This window comes from Haliaeetus albicilla, chromosome 26 (genome assembly GCF_947461875.1).
Source record: "Haliaeetus albicilla chromosome 26, bHalAlb1.1, whole genome shotgun sequence".
Classification (NCBI taxonomy): domain Eukaryota; kingdom Metazoa; phylum Chordata; class Aves; order Accipitriformes; family Accipitridae; genus Haliaeetus; species Haliaeetus albicilla.
The window spans coordinates 5,486,483-5,504,811 of record NC_091508.1 but is presented as its reverse complement, the minus strand read 5'-3'; the positions used below and the strand labels follow the sequence as shown (position 1 = coordinate 5,504,811).

Below are 18,329 nucleotides of genomic sequence, written 5' to 3'. Positions count from 1 at the left end.
CACAACGCAACACCCCAGCCCTCCAGCAAATTCATCTTTGTGTGGCCCTGGTCTCCCCAGCTGACAAGGACCTGGCAGCCACCAGACTACCCAAGAGAGAACATGATTTTCTTACTATGATTAGAAGGTCATAGGCAAAAAAACAGGTAAGAAAGAGGGTTTTGCTTCTTTTGGTTCAGTTTTAAATTCCAGGTTGGAAAAAAAGCAAAGACTGCTGAGCCTTCCCCAGAGCAGTTCAGCCGTACATCTGGATGTCACAGCCACCAGATTTCAATGCAAAACTGCATCAGCATGTTGGGGATTACACGCATGTGATTAACAGGGTGTCACTGAAACACAGTTACCTCCAGGGAGAAACATGGTGACTTTATCAGCTCCCAGCATCGCTGCAGGAGGGGACACAGCAACTAGCTGGACATGCCTGCAGCTCCTGCTTGGAAATGGGCAGCCGCTCAGGGGATGGAAATGGACCATTTTCAGGGAAGCAACTGAGTTTCAGCCCTTTCCAACAAGGTGTTGCATGGACAGGGTAGTCTGGCTCGTATGTGGCTCTGATGTCTGGTATGTAACAGCCGTGGATGCAGCATTTGCATACCTCTGCCCACCCAAAGGAGGTTCTCTGCTGTCCGATCATGGCACCAAGATGCCACTTGGGGAGCAGAGATGTCATCTTATCATGAAACTGGTTCAGAAATCACTGTGGGAGGATGAGGAGGCAGCAGAGCAGACAGATAACCCATGCAATTGCATAATATTAATTTCCTTTAAAAACAAACAAACAAGCAAGCAAACCGTGAGGCCAAAAAGGGAATTCCCCTTCATACCATGAAGGAAGTAAATCTCTACAGGAGAGGAAGCAGATAAGTAACTACTACCAAACATCACAAGTAAAATGGCTGAAAATTATACACTGCCTTCTACATACAGCCTAGGAAATGTCTAAGACAAAGCTTCAGACCTTCCCCAACCCCAACCCCAATCAGGACAAGGGCAAACCCAGGCCCGGCTCTCCCTCCACTCCTGAATAATGTTCTGCTGAACTATAAAACCTGACTGATGTTTTATGCCACATCCACCTCTTTGTGCTGTTCAGGCTGGATTTTAAAGTTCTTGAGAGGTCAAGAGGAGTCAAAAAGTAAAGTTTTCCATGTGGGTGCTACCAACCACCACATAAACAAGTAGTCTTCCACCAGCACGTCTAGTGTCTCCAGGGTTTGCTTCCAGTTCTCCTAATATGACTGTTATCTCACATATACACCCCAGAGGAATCCACGGTACCTGATAAGCTGCAGCCAAGAGCAAAAACAGGGCTAAGAAGGCTCTTTCCACAAGCCAGCATAATGCTTCTCAGCAGAACAGTAACCCCTCTTGCAGTTTGCAAAGCCGATCCCTGCCTGACTACTGTTTCTTGCAAAAAACACGTAGGCTGGCCCAAAATGCAGCTCCCAGTACGTCCAGATGAGTTGGAAGCGCAAGCTGCATACAGCACGTAGCAGCCAAGAACAGCCTGTCAAAATGAGACCGTTGCCTAAAGAAACCAGTAAGCAGTTACAAAACCAAACATCCATCAGGGAGGAGATGCACACTGTGGCTGGATTTCAAACCCTTTATTGCTGCCCAGTCCATGGAGATGCTGAGACTTCCCCATGGTGCTCTAGATATACACAGCATGCACATTCTTCCACTTCTTCAGCAGGGACACCAGGAAGCTGACGACCAGGTAAATTTTGGAGATGAGTTTGTCCTCCGTCATCTTCATGTGACCGTCAGCCACAGCCAGACTGAGCACTGGGGACAATGACAGCGAGGTCACTTCATAGAAGCTTTGCAGGGGAACTGTGAGGACTGCAGCCTGCTACCTAATAAAGCCAGAACAGCAGGCTCAGACCTTGATGATCAGGGCACAATTTCTATTTATGTCATATTTTGGGCAGCCCTACGATAGCTTCAATATACTCAGCCACTAACTCACTGGTATGCAAATACATCAACAATTTGGCTCCCTGGAGGTTTCTTTCCTCCAGCTAACATACTTTGAAGCCTCATCAGTCCACTGTCACCTAAAATAGCTTAAGAGATTCTTACTATAAAGAAATCTGTGCTCTCAGCATTAAGAGCATCACTTAATGCTTCGGTTTCATTCCTCTGGCTGGATCTAAACATTAATGAGCAAACTTGAACCAGTAACATGTCACACCTACATGTTTTAAACCCTCTTCTCCCTTTGTAGATGTAAATGTTTATGAATTTTTAAATAGTTCCTGAAATACGCAGTGCTTCAAAACCTCCATTAAAACTCTAGCACTACCTCCCTCGGAGTCCATCCACCCTCTCCCATCCTTATCTTTCCAGTCCCCCAGCCAGAAGGTGCCCAGATGAGGTTTCCAGTGGGTGTTTTCAAGGATACTGGATAGAAATCTGGAAACAGTCACGCTGTAGAAGCACTTTCTATTAGTGTATCATTAAATACCTTGCAACGACAAGTGCCATCGCCATGTGGAAAACCAGAAATGTGACACAGAGCAGGGCCGCTTGCAGGCCCCAGGAAAACAGAAAAAAAAAAAGGCAGATTTAATGTGGAAAATTCAAGTTTACCAGTTCTTCATCTAAACCCTGCTCTTCTGCATCCTGAGATTTGTAAATCTCAGCAGACCAAATAAACAGATCATTGCTGCATCACCTGAAAATCAGCTTAGCCGTCGAAGAGAAAGGCCAACATGCACAAAACATACCACTTGTGCCTTGCCTCCTTTGAGCCAAGACAAAGTCATGATGGTCAACTAAGCCTAGTCCAGAATTATCATCTTCAAACAGCCTCAAATCAGTTTATGTCTTGATTCAGTGGCGTTAAGGGCATTAAGAACTAAGTAGCTGTGAACTCCACCATGCAATATTGCTTGCCAGGTGCTCTGGGCCACCACAATGTTGGAAAAAACACTTGAAATATAAAGGTTTTGGACAAGATGACTCTGCCTTGGCTACCAGGCTGCCACTGTGAGGAAGGAGGGAGGTCTGCCAGCTTTTGCAGACCTGGAGCCAGGAAGGAGCAACCTGCTTCATTAAGGGCTGACACTGGGAAGACATCGTACTTCTCAGCCCTGAGAAACAAAACAAGGGTGCAGGTACACACAGGAAATATTGCAGCCATGTCGCTCCATTTTTAACCACGAAGAGGATATAGGTTGATTCAAACAAGTAGGGACACCTGCAAACCAGACTGGTGAGACACATGGATGCTCGATCAGGCTCTTCAGATTTACAAGTTATCAGAGATGCTGGCACAGGACAGGGGACATCACATCATCCAGCATACTCATCAAACCAAAGGGGACCTGAAAGCAGAGAAGGGCTTCTGCTTCTTCTGCAGCTTCTCACTGCCCAGTCAAGTAACGTGGGGACCTGCTCGACAGAAAACCCTTTTTTATAAGGGAACATGCAGGCAAAACAGGCAACCTTTCCTCTCTTGAGGGGAAAATGGCAGCTGGCTCGGGCCCAAGATCGCTGCAGCCCACCTTCAGGCTCTCTTCAAGTACTTGAGTGCCAACATTACTCCATTAATAATGCAAAAATAATGGATTTTTTGTTTTCCTGATTACAAAAAAGCCACCTTTTGGGCACTAACCATCTACAAAAGAGTCACCTTTATGCAATTACCCCCCTCCAGGCTATACTCTGCCCAGCCACCCCTCTCACCCGTGGGCCCAGTGCCAATGTGGAGCAATCCAGGGCTTTGCAGTGCTAAAAAAATCACCAGAAGCCAAAAAATCCTTGACTTAGTATAAAAACTACTTAGCAACAACTAAAAACATCAGTGTGTTGCCAACATTATTCTCATACTAAATCCAAAATATAACACTATACCAGCTACTAGAAAGAAAATGAACTCTAACCCAGCCAAAACCAGGACATGCCCACACCGCTGGAGGTTGGGAGAGGGAGAAGGGAGTCCCTGCCCGGAGACATCCTGCAGCCCGGCCTCTCCACAGCTCCTCCTCTGCCGCCATCTTGGGACAGCCGGGGAGGGAGGCGCCATCTTGAGCGTGGCAGGGCAGGAAGGTGGGAGCTGCCATCTTGAGTGTGGTGAGGCTGAGAGGCAGCCCAGAGACAGAGCAGACACAGAGATGACTGAAATGTATTCATTGTTTAACCAAGAAAACCTTCATCTTCAAGCCTCGGGGCATGCGTGGGGCTGGGATGGCATCGCCCAGCAATAGCCCACCTCAAACCAGGCCAGCCGAGCACAAGGCACTGCTGCAAGGCCCCAGGCAGAGGTGTGGGTGCTCTGTGTGCCACAGCCCATGCTCGCTGGTGCTCCATCACGCTGGTGGTGAAACCCAGTGAGGGACTGGGCTGCAGCTACCACCACCTAACGAGCATCCACTGCCCAAGGAAGCCATCGCCTTATGGTTCCCTTTGGCGCTCACCTGGGAGGAGGAGAGAGAAAGGAGAGAAATCAAGAAAAGGGAAAACCACCGCCAACCACACTCCGGCACAGCTTCTGCCAGCACTTGCTGGTTTCCTACCACCCGGGGCAGACCAGGAGCATGGAGGCTGCCATCCCCCCATGGAAGAGACTCCAGCCCAGCCTGGAGGGCGCAGGATCCATCTCACCTGGCTCCTTCCAGCACAGCCTGCAGTGACTTCTTCAGAGCCGCATTGCTCCGATCCAGAGCGGCAGCCAGACTGCTCTGGTGGGCTGGAGTGACCTGGGACAGAGAGGAGCAGGGAGCTCAGAGAGCTGCACTGCCAGGAGCCCACCTGAGACCTCTGGGCCAGGTCCTGGGTCAGCTGCAGCTCACCAGCTGGTCTGCAGGACCCAAGCCTCATCTTACTCACCTGGTTTTGGTACATGGTGAGCACTGCCGTCACCAGCTTGGCATAATTCAGCGACGTGGCGAAGGCCGGAGCCTGCCAGCACAGAGTCATGACTAGGAGATCAAAGAGCTTGGGGGGGAGCACCTCCTGGAAGAGAGCCACGAGCAGGGAAGAGAGCTGGTCCTTGCTCCAGTGCTGCTGGAGCCATCAAGGAAACCTGGGGGGGACAAGAGGGGGTTCCCTCACCTGCCGCCCCAGCACAGCCTGCAATACTGGCAGGAGCTTCTCTGATAAAGGCACCTCCAGGACTTGGCTGCAAAGGATGTTAAAGAGGAGATGCAATGCTCACACAGCCTCGCTGGTGCTCCTGAGCAGCTGGAGCCAGCCAGACCCATCAAGGAAGGCATGAGGGCCAAAGCAGAGCTGTCAGCCCTGTAATCTCTTACCTTAGCACCAGTCGAACACAGTCTGGCTCCAGGCACTCCTCCACGAGCTCACACACGAGCTTGGTCTGCTCAGCACCTGCAAAGGCAAAGCAGAAAGGGGAAAGCCTCCAGAGGCTGCCAAGTCCATGGGGATGTGCCTGACCCCTCCTAGCACCCCTTCACACAGGGGTACATCCCAGCTGGGACACCCAGAAACCAAGCAGTGCCCCTTCTACTGTTCAGGATAATCCAGCTTCCTTTGCCCATCTGCAGCAAGGGTTTAACTGGCACCAGTCCCTAGGAAAAGAGAATACTACTGTGGCAGGGATTCATGCAGGACCCTCTTCTCATGCCAGCAGAGCCACGCTGGGGCAGTTTTGGCCTCAGCATTAGGAGTTGTCAGGAATCCTCAAGTCCATGGAGGGATGGCAGCTGTCCTTTGGGAGAACTGATGCTGGAAACCAGCCTGGCATCCCCTCCCTCTCCCTCTCAGGCATCTGTAAAGCCACCTCCCATCCTAACTCCCAAGTGTTCACCTGCCCAGATAAAACCAGCACCATTCCTCCGTGGTTCCTAACACATATTTTGGGTGATAAAAGACTCCCAGGAGACAGCACTCTGCAGCTGGGGCTTCCCTTCCTGCTGGATGCAGCCCACAGCCCCTCTCCAGCTCCCTCAGCTGCTCCCAGAAGCCGTGCCTCCTGTGAGCCCATCGCACCTTCCCCTGGCTCCCGCAGGACCGCAGCCACCAGGACTCGACAGAAGGGCTGGGAATACTTGGAGCAAAATGAAGCGAGGGCAGCCATGAGGTGGCGAGAGGGCGGCTGGGCGAGGGACAGGACCTATGGACAGAAAAGGCAGGAGATGGGGATGATGGTGAGGAAAACTGGGTGCAGGAAACCTCTGCTGCCCTCACACTTACTCGCTGGAGGAAGAGCTGCTCTGCCAGGATGGCCGCGCTGGTGTAGCTGAGGTCAGGGGTGAGAGCCAGCAGCCAGCTGCAGAAACGCACCAGGAGGTGCTCTGGGCATGTGGAGAGCTGGAGGAAGGAGCACAGCCCCTCGAGCTGGGGACAGAAGGGACAGGGACATTAGGGACAGCAGCAGGCCCTCCACGACACCAGCAGTTGCAGCAAGGATGCTGAGGCTCACCTGGCCGGGAGAGCAGTTGTTCAGGACGTGCAGCTCAGGTGGGACACTCAGCTCTGAGTGCTGCAGGGAAACACGGTCCTTGAGTAATACACCAAATACAGCAATCCACAAAATACAGCTCCAGGGCTTTTCTCTTCCCTACCGTCCCCCACTTCAGCCAGCACTGACCCCACAGGCTGCCCATCATACAGCAAATCCCTGCGAGGTGGAGGCAGGTATTAGTACCTGAGCCCAGAGGAGGTGGCAGCAGGGCTGTCTTTTTATCCCCCTCCAGTCATCCCTGTGAAACCCACCTTGTCTCCCATCCCTTCTGGAGGCCCCAACATGAGCCTGTTTAGACCATCAGCTCCAGAACAGAGACAGAAGCAACCACTTACATTGGACTCCTTCTGCAGCAGCATTTTCAGCCTCTGTCCATGCATCTGAGGAAAATGAGATGAAGTAACAGAAATCAGACTGTAAAGGCTCACTGGCTGGAAGGGGAAAGCAAACCCTGCCCAGTACCTGGAGAAAGGACTGGACCTCTGCTGCCAGCTCTGCCTGGGAAATCTTCCTGGGCTTCCTGGCTGCATCCTGCTGGGAGCTTTCTGGAGCAGCTCCGGCTGGGCTCTCAGCAGATCTGTCCCCTGAAGGCTCCACAGGCATCTCCTCTTCCACCCCTGCCACATCCCCACTCTCCTGGGTTCCCGGGGGGTCAAACGCTGCCTCCTCCAGCAGCAACCTTTTCCTCTCTCTCTCCTCATCCAACTCCAGGCTCTCCTCCGACACTTTCTTGTGCTTCCCACCTTGAATCGCAGAGTCAGCCACATCCCCAGTGGTACCAGGCTGCTTGCTGAAGCACCAGTTTAGTTTTCTTCGCCCCTCTGGTTTGTTCTGGGCAATTTTCTGGCACAGGCACATAAGCTGCTGCTGGCATGTGGAAGACAAGGGAGCAGGAGGTGGGGAGCACTCCTCTCCCCCTGATCCCTGCCGGAGCAGATTGCCCAGCGTCTGCACCCAGGGATCCACATGGGAATCCTGCTCCAAGGCCTGGAGCAGCTGGCTGAGGCAGCCCCCCGGCACCACGGCTTGCACCACGAGGAGCAGGGAGAAGAGGTTTCTCTGGCACACAACAGGAAGCAGCAGCAGACGTGGTTTGCTGTTAAAAAGGGAGAGGTGACAAGTCAGAGCAAAGCCCTGAGTCCTTATTGCCAACCTGCCCCATGGAGCAGGGTCTAACGGGACTAGGAAGTGAGAGGAGGCAGCAGATGCCATTGCCAGCTTTTGCAGACACAAACTGGAAGACTGGCAGGTCCCTGCTATGATCCTGTCTTCACGTACAGACCGCTGCACGGGGGGGGGGGGGAAGAGGATGCACGGTGCTGAACTGGGCACCTGATGCGTCAAACCTCCCACAAAACACTGAATTTTGGAAATGCAGCCAACTCACACAGCCAGGGCCCCCTCCAGCCCCTCCAGTGTGGGCTCCTCGGCGCAGAGAGCTGCGGTGAAGGCCTGCCAGGGAAATGCCTGCCCCGGTCCCTCATGGGCCTGGACCCGCTGCAGCATTTGGAGGGCGGCGAGCACCCCGGAGGAGCCGGAGGCAAGTGTGTGGAGCAGGAGGCGGCACGGCTTGTCGAAGCTCTGCAGCCAGGGCAGGCAGGGGGACTCCATTGCTGCTGGTGGGGGGGGAGCTTCACAGCCGCCTGCAAGAAAATTGGGGAGAGCCTGACATGGGTCACACCGAGAAAGGTGCAGGGAGGATCACTACATCCAGGTCCTGGCCAGCTGTGCTCTGGAGCAAACCTTGGAGTCCTCCCCCACCGGCAGCGGTTTTGGGGGCTGCCCTTACCTGCGCGCGGGTGGGGGGCATGATTATCCTCATCACCCGAGGATGCAGAAGCATTACAGAGGATCACAGCCAGGCCAGAGGACCGGGAGCTCCTCAGAGCCTTCGAAAACCACTTCACTTGCAGCTCCCCTCGCTGCCCTCCCGGGGGGCTGAGAGGGAAAACCCCCGAATGCTGCTGGCGGTGATCCCCCCACCCCCACTACGGCCCTCTCCTCCGGGAACAGACCGGCCCCGGGCCCGCAGCCACCCGGCGCTGGGGCTGGCCGTGCACTGCCCCGGTTATTGCGGTGCTCGGTTATCAGCTCCCGTTCCCGGGCAGACACTCACCGCGGAGAGAAGACGGAGGGCAGAGTACCCGCTGCTCCCCCCCGGGGTCTGCCCGGTGCCGGTGCCCCGGTGCCCGCCCGTACGCACTCCCCGCCCCGGGGCCGGCAGCGCGCGCCACTTCCGGCTCCGCCCCTCTAGAAAAGCCCGCCGAGTATGTAAATCAAGCCCGCATGCAAAAGTTATGCATATGAACCCTTAAAGCCAAACCCTAACATCCCCCAACTCCAGCCCTCGGGGGGTGGTGTATTCCCCCCCCCGCCCCAGCCCCCGGAAGGAGAGCCCCCAGGCAGCGTTGCATCACACGGACCACTTTATTTCATAATTTCCAGATTTGGCTAAAAGCAGTTTAAAAGAGTGCCCCACAGCTGCCCAGCTCCCTGTAGCCCAGCCCCGTATGCATTAAATCCCCCCGCTGCTGCCCCAGCACCCAGCTCAGCACCCCCCCGTCCCGACCCCCCGAGGTCTCCCATGGGTGCAGAGCGCTGCACTGCCAAGGAAGTGAGGGCAAGAGAAGGGGGGGCTGTGCCCCACTGCCCTGAGACCCCTGCAGCTCTGTCACACACACCCCCCCCCGCAGCTTCCTGGGGGAAGCAGCAATGCGGGACCTGCTGGGGGTTCAGCCATCAACACGGGGGTTGCTGATAAACACCAGTCAGACTATTTTCCCATCCGACCCCATCCCTGCAACAGCCTGCATGCCTGGAGCCCCCCCAAACCAATGCCAGGAGCAGCTGAACACATCAAAAGCAGATGCTTCCCCCTCCCAGAAGACACTTCTTTGCCATCAACAGCATCCAGGCCCAGTAGGGCACAGTGTGGCTTAGTTGGAGTTGCTGAAGTTGAAGAGCATCTCGTAGCCGTTACGTGAGTACCGAAAGTCTGCCTCCGTCAGGGTGACAGCCCATTCAAGCACGCAGATCTCGTCATCCTCCTCATCAAAGCTCTCCAAGGAAGGGCTGAACTCCTGCAGCACAAGAGAAAGGATCAGCCCCGGCCCTGAGCCGTGTTGCATGGCCATGCCATGCCCAGCCCCCCAGGACGCACCACCCCACTTACGATGGGTATTCTTGGCAGCCGGCCGGCAGGCAGCTCATGCAGGTAGATGCAGTCTGACTTGAATGGGCAGTGGCCGTGGTTCTGGACAAAGAACTTGCACCTCATTTTCCTGTGGGATTCAAAGCACAGTTGCAAGCACAGCTCCTGGAGCAGCACAGAGCCTGCAGCCCTGCAGCCTGCAGTGCCATGCACTCACCCCGTCCGCGCCTTGAAGGTTTCGATGAGCTTCTCCTTCTCACCCGCATCTGAGACCCAGTATTTGTGGGGGATGTAGTAACTGGAGGTGACCCGGCACTCTGGGCAGGCCCTGGGTGAAGGTAATGGGTGCAGGTGGGTCTCCCGAAAAGGGAGAAGGGAGTATGGGCTCAGTACCCATGATGGGTGGTCCCACCGTCACAGCCTCATCCAGCATCCCTGTCCCCATCACAGCTCCCAAGTGCCTGTTCCCAAAGGAAAGTCACTCCAATCCCAAAGCCACATCGCCAAATCCAAGGAAGGATTTTAGGTTGCAGAAGGGGTGACAGTGACCACCCTGCCATGTCCCCATCCCCACTCACTTGATGACCGTGCTCTGGAAGTCCCGGCTGCGACGCCACTTGCGGATGCAGCCCAGGCAGTACGCATGGCTGCAGTTTGGGAGGATCCCAAAGAACCGCTCCTCCGGCAGTGGCTTCTCGTACACCCGATCCATGCAGATGCCACACACCACGGCCTCACTCTGGGTCCTCAGTGCCACGGTGGGGACCAGGGCTGCCGCAGCACCCGGCTCCGTCAGGACCTGCAAGCAAAGCAGCACGGCGTGGCAACCCCCCAGCTCCATCATTGCCTCAGTCTAGGGGACCGACACGGGGTGATAGGGACTGCCTGGCTGCAGGAGACCCCCAAGCCCACCTCTGCAGGGTCAGTCCGTGTAGCTGTCTCCACCACTGCCTCTCTGGGGTCAGGAGAATTTGGATCCAGCCCTAGGCCTTGCGGTTGGGAGCCTGCAGGCAGGAGAGCTCTTAGAGGGGAAAAGCACATCCTGCTCCATCATCAAAGAGGTGGGCTGGCTGCTCGGAGAGCACAGGCTTAGCAGTTAAGGTCCCCACCCTAAAAAAGCTGCTAGGAGAGCTTTCCACAGCCCCAGCTGGGCCCTGCCCAGAGATGGAGGGAGAAGGATTTGGGTCAAGGGCAGACACATGCCCAGGATGCTCCACCATGAGCGCCCCAGTATCCTCAGCACCCCTGGGCAGCCTTGCACCTACCTGAGGCACCCTGAGCTTGTGCAGGGACAAATTCTCCACCGATGGCCCCACGGGGGATGTTACCAGGTGCTGTAATATTCTCCTTGTTTTTCTCTTCCTCCTCAACCTTCATACTTGCAAACTTGAAGGCCACGTGTGTCACAGTGGGGACAGGGTGGACCAAGCCATGCCGGGCTCCCCCCCAGCCCTGGGCTGCTGCCGCAGGCACACGGCCAGGGTCCGAGCTCCAGCGGCTGGGGGGCACGGTGGGCCTGGGGCCATAGAGGGTCCCCACCGGCACCGGCTCCTCTTGGATGTGCTCATAGCTGGAAGAGCCCAGGGACAGACAGACAGAGGGTCCCATGAGCCCAGCATGACACCTCCTGGCTCCCCGGCCCCCTTCTCACCCCTTACCTGCACTGCTCTCCGTAGCTGCAAAATCCCCTCTGGAAGTACTTGCAGATGTGGACTGACTTTCTGTCATGCGAGAAGCGGCAGCTCTGGCCCCATCGACAGGATCCACGGGCAAAATTCCTGCCAACCAGAGAAGCCGCATGGCTGGGATCAGACCCCCCTCCAGCCCCCCTCTGCCCCGCGATCCCCCCTGGGTCCCAGCTTTGCCTGGATGGGGCCATATTTTCAGAGCCCCCACGCTGGTGTCTGGGCTCAGGAGCCATCACAAGGGCAGAGCCCAGCGGGGAGCCAGGGCTCTCTCAGTCCAGCCTTATCTCCTGGCTAATTGCAAAGCAAATGAAGCGCAGGGCTGAGCTGCTGCACAAGTCTGGGGGCTCTCCCCGGGGCTGGGGGAACGTGGAGACAAGCCGGGGCTATGGAGGGCTGGGGCAGCCCCCCGGCTCCCCGTGGGGGCATGGAAAGGGGCAGGAGCCCTCGGCTGGGGGCTGACAGGGAGGGGGTGCTGGGACGGGGTGCTGCCGGGGACCCCAGCTTCGGGGGGGACAGCTGGATGGACAGGCTCTGTCCTCTCCAGCGCCTCACCCTCCAGGGGAAACGGACAGGGAGGGGGTTCAAGGGCATCACAAACCACTCTCTGCCCCCCCCAGTGGGGGGCTCACAGCCCTGTCTCCAGCCTATCTCCCCCGAAAGCTGCTCCCAGCTGCCCGCCTCCCCGCAAGCCCTACCTGCACAGGGGTCTCCGATAGCCCCCCTGGGCCCTTAATGCCCCAGATGCCACCAGCGAGCCTGGCTCCATCTCCTCCCCAGCAGCCAAGAGGGCTGGGCAACCTCCCAGGGCTATTTATGGCCTTGGATGGTGTCGTAGTTTTGGCTGGGATAGAGTTAATTTTCATCCTAGTAGCTGGTACAGTGCTGTGTTTTGGATTTAGAAGGAGAACAGAGTTGATAACGCACTGATGTTCTAGTTGTTGCTGAGCTGTATTTACACTAAGTCAAGGACTTTTCAGCTCTCTGACTGCCCTGCCAGCCCGGAGGCTGGGGGTGGGAGGGCACAAGAAGCCGGGAGGGGACACAGCCAGGACAGCTGACCCCAGCTGGCCAAAGGGGTATTCCATCCCATGGGATGTCATGTGCAGTACATAAATTAGGGGGGAAGCTGGCCGGGGGCTGCTGCTGCTGGGGAACTGGCTGGGCTTTGGTCAGCGAGCAATTGCATTGTGCATCACTTGTTTTGTATATTCTAATTCTTTTACCATTATTGTGAAATGTGTTCATCTGATTCGTGTCAATATAAACAATGCTAGGGCCGCATAATAAAATGTGACCCTCACCGTCTATGTAATCTTTAACCATTTTGTCGGTCCTCGTATAACCGCAGGCCGGGAGGAGACAGATGATATGTATATAGTTCTTTTTTGCCAGCCCCAAACCGGTTTCGTTGTTAACTGCACAGTGTTAAACAAGAGATCCTAGGGGAGAACTGAGGCATCTAAATGTATACTTAGCCTCAGAGACTGCAGTACTTAGGGTCTTGATGGGCAGTTTGTTGTATGCATTTGTTGAGGGGGAGGTGTCTGTTGTGAACTTGTTTGGGTTCTGGTGATCGCAGCTGGTGCTGTGCAGGGTGTCGGCTGTTACACAGGATGCCTGCGGTCTGCCCCAGCCCTGGGGACCCTGGTCACAGATACGTTGTATAGAAGACCCTCAGCCAATGAGGAGAGTTCGAGAAGTTTCTAGGAGAACTACTGCACCCACACAACCAGGAGGTGGAGAGTCTTTTGGAAGGACACGCCTAGTATGAATATGTAACTAATGTTAGACTATAAAAGAAGCTGTTTTGTTTTTCACCGTGCGTGTCTTGGTAGAGCAGAGGCTGCTGGTGTGGCTAGTGCTGTTTGCTTGCATTTATTCATTTAATAAATTGTAAACTTTGATTGGAATCCTGTTTGAGACTAAATTCATTTATCACAATTGGGGGCTCGTCCGGGATGGTCTTAGTTCCTGCATTCTGACTTGATTAAGGAGGGGTGCCCCCACCATTTGGTGGCTCCTGATCCAGTCGAATCGGGACTAACACTATCCTGAACCGGAATAAGGGCAAGCAAAGAATGTAATTTTTTTGAGCTCCCTTGCCGGCTGCAGCAGTTTATTTTGCCCGTAATTCTGCGCGCGAAGATCCGAACGAAGACGACGGAGTCGTAAGTATTTAAAGGAGTATACCGTTCAGTTGGGTGGGATTCGGTTGCCTGTGTGTGTAAGAGTGTGACTGAGACAGAACTTGGTTCCGAAGTGATTGTGGAGGTCTTCTAACCTCGGTTCCAATCTCCCGTGAGAAACTTGGCCGGTGAAGGACCGAAGCGATTCCTGTAGGATTCGTGGGTGGGTGATAGGTCCTAAACCCCCTGCAAGACACTGTTACTGGTGCCCAAGGGCTGTAGGAATGCCACAGTAAAATTCCTAGCTGGGTCAAAGAACATCGAAGACCCAGGACCAGAAGGAAGGGAGCAAATTACCAGATATACCACCAGAAAGTCCATTAGGGATAATGATTCAAAATTGGAATGAAAGGGGCCCCAGAAAAGGAAAAACTAAATTAAAGTTAGTTCAATATTGCATGGTTGAATGGCCAAAGAAGCCTTTAAGACCACATGTCTTTTGGCCTGTTTTTGGATCTTTTGAAGACTGGCTTTGCCAGGCCTTAAATACATATGTTAACTCAACGGAACCTTTTAGTCAGGAGGAAAGTGATTATGCAGAATTATGGATCGGGATTTCACGTCCTTTTCCAGCCTCAATATTTACATTAAAAAGAGATGAGAAGTTTGAGAAAGAAGGAGATAAAAACGAAAAGGGAAAAGAAAAAGATGATAAATGGGAGCCACTAGATAACTTACCGCCTCCATATCTTAATAATGCACCTCCTGCGGCGGCTCCCCCTTTGGTGGCCGTAGTACCTCCACCAGTACCACCGTTGTCCCTGCCTCCACCACCAACAGCACCGGAATTAGAAAAACCTCCGGCTGCATGTACAAGAAGTAAGACTGCCGCATCCGAGGGAGCCTTTTTCTATCCCTTACGAGAGGTACCCCTCGGAGGCAATCAAGGAGGCATTGGGTTTGTGGCAGTCCCATTAAATACCAGAGATGTAAGAAATTTTAAGAAAGAAATGGGGACCCTATTAGATGATCCCCTTGGAGTGGCTGAAAAACTAGATCAATTCCTAGGTCCCAATACTTATACCTGGGAAGAAATACAGTCTATTTTAGGGACTTTATTTACTGCTGAGGAAAAAGGGATTATTAGACAAGCTGGAATGAGAATCTGGGGAAAGACAGAATCAGGCAGGACCCCCGGGAGATCAGAAATGGCCAAACGTGGATCCTCATTGGGATCATCAGCAACCCCAAGGAAGACAGAATATGAGGGATTTGAGAACGTTAATCATACAGGGGATAAGGGAAGCGGTTCCCCGAGGACAAAACATTAAACAAGGGAGAGATGAATCTCCAACAGAATGGTCGGAAAGATTAAGGAAAAGTCTACAAATGTATTATGGAATTGATCGGAATACAGTAGCTGGAACCGCACTCCTTAGAACACAATTTGTGGCTAAGTCCTGGGGGGACATAAGAAGGAAATTAGAAAAACTGGAAGACTGGCAAGAAAGAGGATTAGAAGAGTTACTTAGGGAAGCACAGAAAGTATATGTTAGGAGAGATGAGGAAAAACAAAAGGCAAAAGCTAAGATCTTTGTAGCAGCAGTAAGAGAAAGTCAGAAAAATAAGACTCCGTCTGAAAAAAAAATGGGAAGAAGAATAGACCAGACACCCTGGGGACAGTCTCCTTGAAAAAGGTTCATAATTCCCATCTGTTACTACTGTAACGAGAGGGGACATGTTCAGAGGAACTGCCGTAAGCGAGAACGAGATGAGAAAATGTTTAAGGAAGAATAGGGGTGTCAGGGGCTATATCTTTTGGGGATGTCAACATCAACAGAGGCCTTGATAAAATTATTAATTGGTCCCCATAAAGAGGAAGTTTTATTTTTGGTGGACACTGGGCTGAAAAATCCACTATTCAAAACCTTCTGAAGGGAATAGAAAAAGGGAAGAGTTATATGTCAGTAGTAGGGGCAAAAGGGGAACCTTTTAAAGTACCCATTTTAAAAGATGTAGAAGTAGAAACAGAGAAGAAAATTTGCCTTAATGATTTACTTTTGCTCCCTGAGGCGGAATACAATTTATTAGGAAGGGATTTGATTTTGAAATTAAACTTAGGCATTCAAAGTTAAGGGAATAAATTGCAGATTAAATTATATACTCTAACACAAGAGGATGAAAAAGCCATTAACCGTTCAGTATGGTATAAGGAGGGGGAAATTGGAAAGATAGAAAGGGACCCCATAAAGGTCCAAATAATAGATCCGCATTGCCCAATTAGAGTTAAACAATATCCTATACCAATGGAGAGTTGAATAGGGTTAAAGGCTGTAGTTGACAGACTTCTGGAAAAAGGAACTTTAGAACCATGTATGTCACCTCATAATACACCCATCCTCCCTGTAAAGAAACTGAATGGGTCATACAGGATGGTACAGGATCTGAGAGCTGTAAATGAGCGAACAATTACTAAATTCCCCGTGGTGGCAAACCCTTATACTTTAATGAGCCATATATCTCTCGAACATACTTGGTATAGTGTGATAGATTTGAAAGATGCCTTTTGGGCCTGTCCCCTGGAGGAGGGATCCAGAGATTATTTTGCCTTTGAGTGGGAGGACCCCGAAACGGGACGAAAACAACAATTAAGATGGACTGTGCTACTGCAAGGGTTCACAGAGTCACCAAATCTATTTGGACAAACTTTAGAGAAAATTTTACAAGATTTCATTTTACCCAGGGAGGTAAAGTTATTGCAATATGTGGACGATCTATTAATAGCGGGAGAAACTGAAGAGGGAACCCGAGAAGCCACTATTAAATTGTTAAATTTTTTAGGAGAAAAGGGATTAAAGGTGTCCCGATCAAAACTACAGTTTGTAGAGCAAATTACACAAGGTTGCTTAACTTGTCAAAAGATAAATAAGAAAGTGTTTCAACAAGCAGCCACAGGAGGGAGAAAAACGGCTTACAGACCTTTTGAGAAGATACAAGTTGATTTCACTGAATTACCCAAGAAATGGCCGTAAGAACTGCTGAAAAAGGGTGGACGCATGTGTCACGAGTGAAAGGTCCAGTGAGGGAGTGGAAGGTCACATCTGAGCCTGCAGAAACTAAGCTAACCATCAGAAGAACATGAAGAAATTTGAGCCCAAGAACATAAACTAAGTTGCTGTGGGAATTTCACTGAGGTTACTCCCATGAAATGTATTAGTGTATGGGGGGACTGGTAAGAGATTAAATCTTTCCAAGTCCCTGGAGAGGAGCTGGCACAAGCGCCTGTCCACTGTGTAAGCGGTGCTGTTTATTTCTAAGAGCTAAGTGTTCTAGGTGTCTTAAGTACATAATTTCCCCGACGGGGAGACATTATCTGAATAATAGTTTAGAGTTCTTGTATATTCGCTGTAGAACCACCACTCCATTGCACGAACTACCGTGGGTCAGGTTTTACTGTTGTCCATTTAATAAGGAAGTGTTTCTTTTTTGATTAGGAACATAAAGAGATAACCATAGACTATCCATAGTTGGGACATAATATATAAATTGGAAAAAGCTAACCCTACAACCCTGCGACCACCCCTTAAGATTAAGGAAGAGGGCAAGACTGGATAGGGAACCGGTGGTGCAGCTAATAAGGTCTGCCACGGGCTGCAACCCCTTCGGGCTGTGACCGCCGACCACTATGGCTCTTACCGGACCTCTTCTAGTCCTGCTTGGGGTGAGTTCTTTGACTCTGGCTACGACAAACAACTGTAGTCAACGTGTGGTAACTACTAGAAAGGGAAGGGTAACCTCCCAAACCTTGGTGTATCATACTGTCTATGATTGTAAGGGCCAGAAAATAGGAAGTTGCATTTATAACCTAACCCAGTATGCTTTATGCAGAGAAAGAAACAGGACTATATGCTATGATCCAGAAGAACTTCCCTATCAATATTGGGTAGAAATCAGAACAAATTTGGAAAACGGTAGATTAATTGGAACAAGCAAAATTATAGCCAATTTGAATACTCCAGTGTCAGTAACTTTTGACGCCTGTGAAATATGAAATTCCCACAGTAGCTAAAAATCTGTTTGTAAATCTTGCTGAAAACATTGCTAAATCATTAAATGTAACTAATTGTTATGTTTGTGGTGGAACAAATCAAGGTGAACGATGGGCATGGGAAGCTATGGAAAGTAACATAAGTGATTCCCAGATATGGAAGATAATGGGAAAGGGTAATAGGGAACAGCAATGGGTACTCCAAACGAATATAATTCGAAGGAGTTGTTGGCAAAATCTAAAGGATAATGGAAAACAAGTAGGTAACCTGGAATGCGAGGGAGGTTACCTATGGAATGAAACTCGGAATAACTGGGATAAGTGGGGAAGCCCACTAGAAATGAATAGTCAATTTAAGAATTGGACCAATGGAACAAATATACCAGATGTTGGCCAACTCCTGAAGGACATTATTGGATTTGTGGCAAATTAGCTTATGCATATTTACCCAAGAATTGGGCAGGATCCTGTGTATTAGGAACGATAAGACCCAGCTTTTTCCTGTTACCCATAAATTGGGGAGGGTGGCTAGGAGTTCAAGTGTATGCAGAAACAAGTGAGTTAAGAGAAAGACATTATAAATGAAGCTTACAAATTGGGAATTGGAAAGATAATGAATGGCCTCCTGAGAGAATAATTACCTATTATGATCCAGCTACGTGGGCAGAAGACGGATCCTGGGGCTACAGGATCCCAATATATATGCTTAATAGAATAATAAGGTTACAAGCTGTAGTGGAAATAGTTGTAAATAAAACCGGAGATGCACTTGGATTAATTGCAAAACAAAACACCAAGATGAGAACTGCTTTGTATCAAAATCGCTTAGCTTTGGATAAAAGAAATGAAGAAAATTGCACATGTCCCAGTTCAGACTTGGAAT

The 18,329-nt window shown here is 51.4% G+C and overlaps 2 protein-coding genes across 4 annotated transcripts; both read right to left on the bottom strand.

Annotated features, from left to right (window-relative positions):
- Positions 1-4: 4 nt before the first annotated feature.
- Positions 5-8,650, bottom strand: FANCE (FA complementation group E). 3 transcript variants are annotated; one of them, XM_069771532.1, is made up of 12 exons: positions 8,550-8,650; positions 7,821-8,076; positions 6,896-7,529; positions 6,769-6,813; positions 6,392-6,451; positions 6,163-6,306; positions 5,959-6,082; positions 5,262-5,337; positions 5,062-5,128; positions 4,837-4,962; positions 4,612-4,706; positions 5-1,859 (listed from the first exon to the last, which is right to left on the bottom strand). In XM_069771532.1, exons 2-12 carry the CDS (start codon positions 8,042-8,044, stop codon positions 1,856-1,858), a joined length of 1,599 nt encoding a protein of 532 aa, XP_069627633.1. In that variant the 5' UTR covers positions 8,045-8,076; positions 8,550-8,650; the 3' UTR covers positions 5-1,855. The 3 variants fall into 3 exon arrangements, with proteins under 3 accessions (XP_069627633.1, XP_069627631.1, XP_069627632.1); XM_069771530.1 differs by lacking the exon at positions 5-1,859 and adding an exon at positions 2,432-4,424; XM_069771531.1 differs by lacking the exons at positions 5-1,859; positions 8,550-8,650 and adding exons at positions 2,432-4,424; positions 8,223-8,409.
- Positions 8,651-8,807: 157 nt separating this feature from the next.
- Positions 8,808-11,723, bottom strand: LOC138682154 (probable E3 ubiquitin-protein ligase makorin-1). Its single transcript, XM_069771891.1, has 7 exons — positions 11,243-11,723; positions 10,828-11,154; positions 10,497-10,605; positions 10,163-10,383; positions 9,802-9,912; positions 9,606-9,714; positions 8,808-9,513 (listed from the first exon to the last, which is right to left on the bottom strand). The coding sequence occupies exons 1-7, from the start codon at positions 11,503-11,505 to the stop codon at positions 9,370-9,372; spliced, it is 1,284 nt and encodes a 427-aa protein (XP_069627992.1). The 5' UTR covers positions 11,506-11,723; the 3' UTR covers positions 8,808-9,369.
- Between the last annotated feature and the right edge of the window lie 6,606 nt (positions 11,724-18,329).